At 36.0% G+C, this 3,313-nt stretch overlaps 1 protein-coding gene across 1 annotated transcript; it reads left to right on the top strand.

The window, feature by feature from the left end:
- Positions 1 to 548: 548 nt before the first annotated feature.
- TIGD7 (tigger transposable element derived 7) lies at positions 549 to 2,624 on the top strand. The gene has a single exon (XM_044657940.1). The coding sequence runs from the start codon at positions 793 to 795 to the stop codon at positions 2,455 to 2,457; it is 1,665 nt and encodes a 554-aa protein (XP_044513875.1). The 5' UTR covers positions 549 to 792; the 3' UTR covers positions 2,458 to 2,624.
- Positions 2,625 to 3,313: the final 689 nt, after the last annotated feature.

Here is a 3,313-nt window from a genome sequence, read left to right as displayed (position 1 = left end):
TCTGTTATTGTGGTAAATGTAAAAGATATTTATCAAGACATGTTGAATGTGGTAAGATTGTATTTATTTTGATACCACAGGCTGCATTATTGGCTTCACTATTCAGTAAAATGTGCTCTGACTCAAGTTCCCAGAACATCAAAATAGCACAGATGGCAGGTCCTGGAAGACTGAAGACCTGCCTCAAATTCCTAGCCTGTTGGCTCATTAGCCACTGAATTATACTCTTCTTTTTCTTAGCAGTGAGATGAAGCCATAACATTGGGAAAGAAAAAGATTTGATTTCAACCTACTAACTGGTTCCTTATCTTATTCTCCTTTCGGCTTCCTTTTTAGAGGAATCCTTTGATTTTCCTTTGCTGTACCTCTCTTCCCCTGCCTATGTTCAGTCTTCCATGCTTTCTGTTGGCCTGCACAACTTCTTTCATATGGTTATAAGGGGGAGTTCCAGATGAATATATTGGACTTCTGTCCTTCCTGACTTTCCATATTTGAAGAGAAACGAGGAGGTACTGAAATCTTTCTGAAAGTGTTCACTATTGTGCTATAATTATAGTAGAGAGGAATAGGATCCCTAGTAGTGAAAGGTCATGACAGAAGGATGTTCATTGTTCTGATGTTCATTGTTAGGTCATTACCTTCCCATCGATCGATATCACTTGCTGCTGCCACTCTCTCAATATTTTACTACCAATATTGGTGCCCTCTGAGTTTTTCAATTTTTACGTATTGTCATCCAATTGCTATTTTTCTCCCAACTTACCTTGTTTCTGTATATTGAAAAGAATCAGTATGAATAAGAGAGGAAAATATACAACATTAAATTTAGAGGAAAAAATGAAGGTCTTGAGTAGAATTGAGTCTGGGCACTCTCTTAAAAGTGTAATGGATGAATTTGGAATAAGTAAATCAACATTTTATGACATTAAAAAAAATAAGAAATTGATTTTGGACTTTGTGTTAAAGCAAGATATGCCATTAATAGGAGCAGAGAAAAGAAAGAGAACAACAGGTGCCAAATATGGAGATGTTGATGATGCAGTATACATGTGGTACCAACAAAAGCGTTCAGCTGGTGTTCCAGTTAGAGGTGTAGAACTTCAGGCTGCTGCTGAGAGATTTGCACAGTGTTTTGGTCGAACCGACTTTAAAGCTAGCACTGGTTGGCTTTTCAGATTTCGAAACAGGCACGCAATTGGGAATCGAAAAGTATGTGGGGAACAAATTCTGAGTTCAGTTTCAGAAAATGTTGAACCTTTTAGACAAAAGCTATCCATGATTATAAAAGAAGAGAAATTATGTCTTGCTCAGGTGTACAATGAAGATGAGACAGATCTCTTTTGGAAGTCAATGCCAGAAAATATTCAGGCAAATAAAAAAGATATATGTATGCCAGGGCGGAAAATAAACAAAGAACGGCTATCAGCTCTTTTATGTACAAATGCAGATGGGACCCACAAATTGAAGTCAATTATTATTGGAAAATCAAAGCAGCCTGGGTCTATTAAGGATAATATAAATGCTTTACCAGTAATATATAAATCCAGTAAAGATGTGTGGTTCACCAGAGAATCATTTTCAGAATGGTTCTTTCAAAACTTCATTCCTGAAGTTAGAGATTTTCAGCTTAATGTCCTGAGATTGGATGAAAAAGATGTAAAAGCAGTGTTACTCCTAGACAATTCTCCAGCCCATCCTTCAGCTGAGTCTCTAATTAGCAATGATGGGAGAATCAAGTGTATCTTCTTTCCCCCAAACACTACATCATTCATTCAGCCAATGAATCAGGGTGTGATCTTGAGCTGCAAGCGACTTTATAGATGGAAGCAGCTTGAAGAGAGCCTAGTAATCTTTGATGAGAGTGATGAAGAACAGGAAATAAGGGGAGAAAAAACAGTTGGAAAAATCAAAGCTTATGACATAAAAAATGCAATTTTTAACTGGGCAAAGAGTTGGGAAGAAGTAAAGCAAATAACAATAGCAAATGCATGGGAAAATCTACTTTACAAAAAAGAACCAGAATATAATATTCAAGGCTTAGAAAATGGTGATTACAGAGAAATTCTTGAGCGATGTGGTGATCTGGAGACAAATTTAGATGATGTCAGGGTGTGGTTAACTGAAGATAATGAAGCACATCACCCCACCAAAACAGAAGAAGATGTTACTAGAGAAGTTACCCAGGAAGGAGGAGTTGTTGAAGAGGAGGCAGAACAACATTCAGCAAAGTTTAAATTATCCAGTGTTCAAGAGAATTTGGACTGTCTTCTTGACTTTGTTGATGCCACTCCTGAGTTTCAAAGATTCTATTTCACCCTGAAAGAGATGCAACAAGAACTAATCAAAAAACAATCCCAGAGAAAAGCCCATTCTAAAATTGGTAACTTTTTAAAACCAAGGGTTCATAATATTAAAGATTCCTTTAACTTGCCTTCAACTTCTGGTTCTAATAATTAAGTCTTCTATGTCAAAAGACTTGTTTGCAATCTGTTTGATACAGCAGGCTTGGTGTGAATTTTTTTTATTTAACTTATCTCACATTACTTAAGAGTACCCATTTATAGCTTTAGTTTATAATGTGCATAGTACTTGAAAGTAATAAAAATTTACATTTCTTTAAAACATTCTCTGGTTTGGACATTTACTGCTTCAGACAATGGAGATTTTACAATGCTAAAAAAATTCATTGAACATAATGTGGGAACTTTATTTTTTGAAAAATTAAAAAATTAATTGATTTAGAATATTTTTCCATAGTTACATGATTCATATTCTTTCCCTCCTTCCCCCTCCCCCATAGCCAACAAGTAATTCCACTGGGTTTTACATATGTCATTGATCAAGACCTATTTCCATATTAATATTTTCATTAGGGTGAACACTTAGAGTCTACATTCCCAATCATGTTCCCATTGACCCATGTGATCAAGCAGTTGTTTTTCTTTTGTGTTTCTACTTCCACAGTTCTTTCTCTGGATGTGAATAGCATTCTTCCTCATAAATCCCTCAGAATTGTCCTGGATTATTGCATTGCTGCTAGTAGAGAAGTCCATTACGTTTGATTGTGCCACAGTGTATCTGTCTCTGTATGAGGTTTTAACCTGGTTCTGCTCCTTTCATTCTGCATCAATTCCTGGAGGTTGTTCCAGTTCACATGAAATTCCTCCAGTTCATTATTCCTTATAGCACAATAGTACTCCATCACCAACAGATATGTGGGAAAATCTTTAATCCAAATCCCAACATCATTTCCTGTCAGGATAATGCATGAAGCCAGCAAGTAAATGTGATATAATAATATGCTGATGAACAT

Source organism: Gracilinanus agilis, chromosome 1 (assembly GCF_016433145.1).
Source record: "Gracilinanus agilis isolate LMUSP501 chromosome 1, AgileGrace, whole genome shotgun sequence".
Classification (NCBI taxonomy): Eukaryota; Metazoa; Chordata; class Mammalia; order Didelphimorphia; family Didelphidae; genus Gracilinanus; species Gracilinanus agilis.
This window is presented reverse-complemented; position numbering and strand designations above follow the sequence as displayed.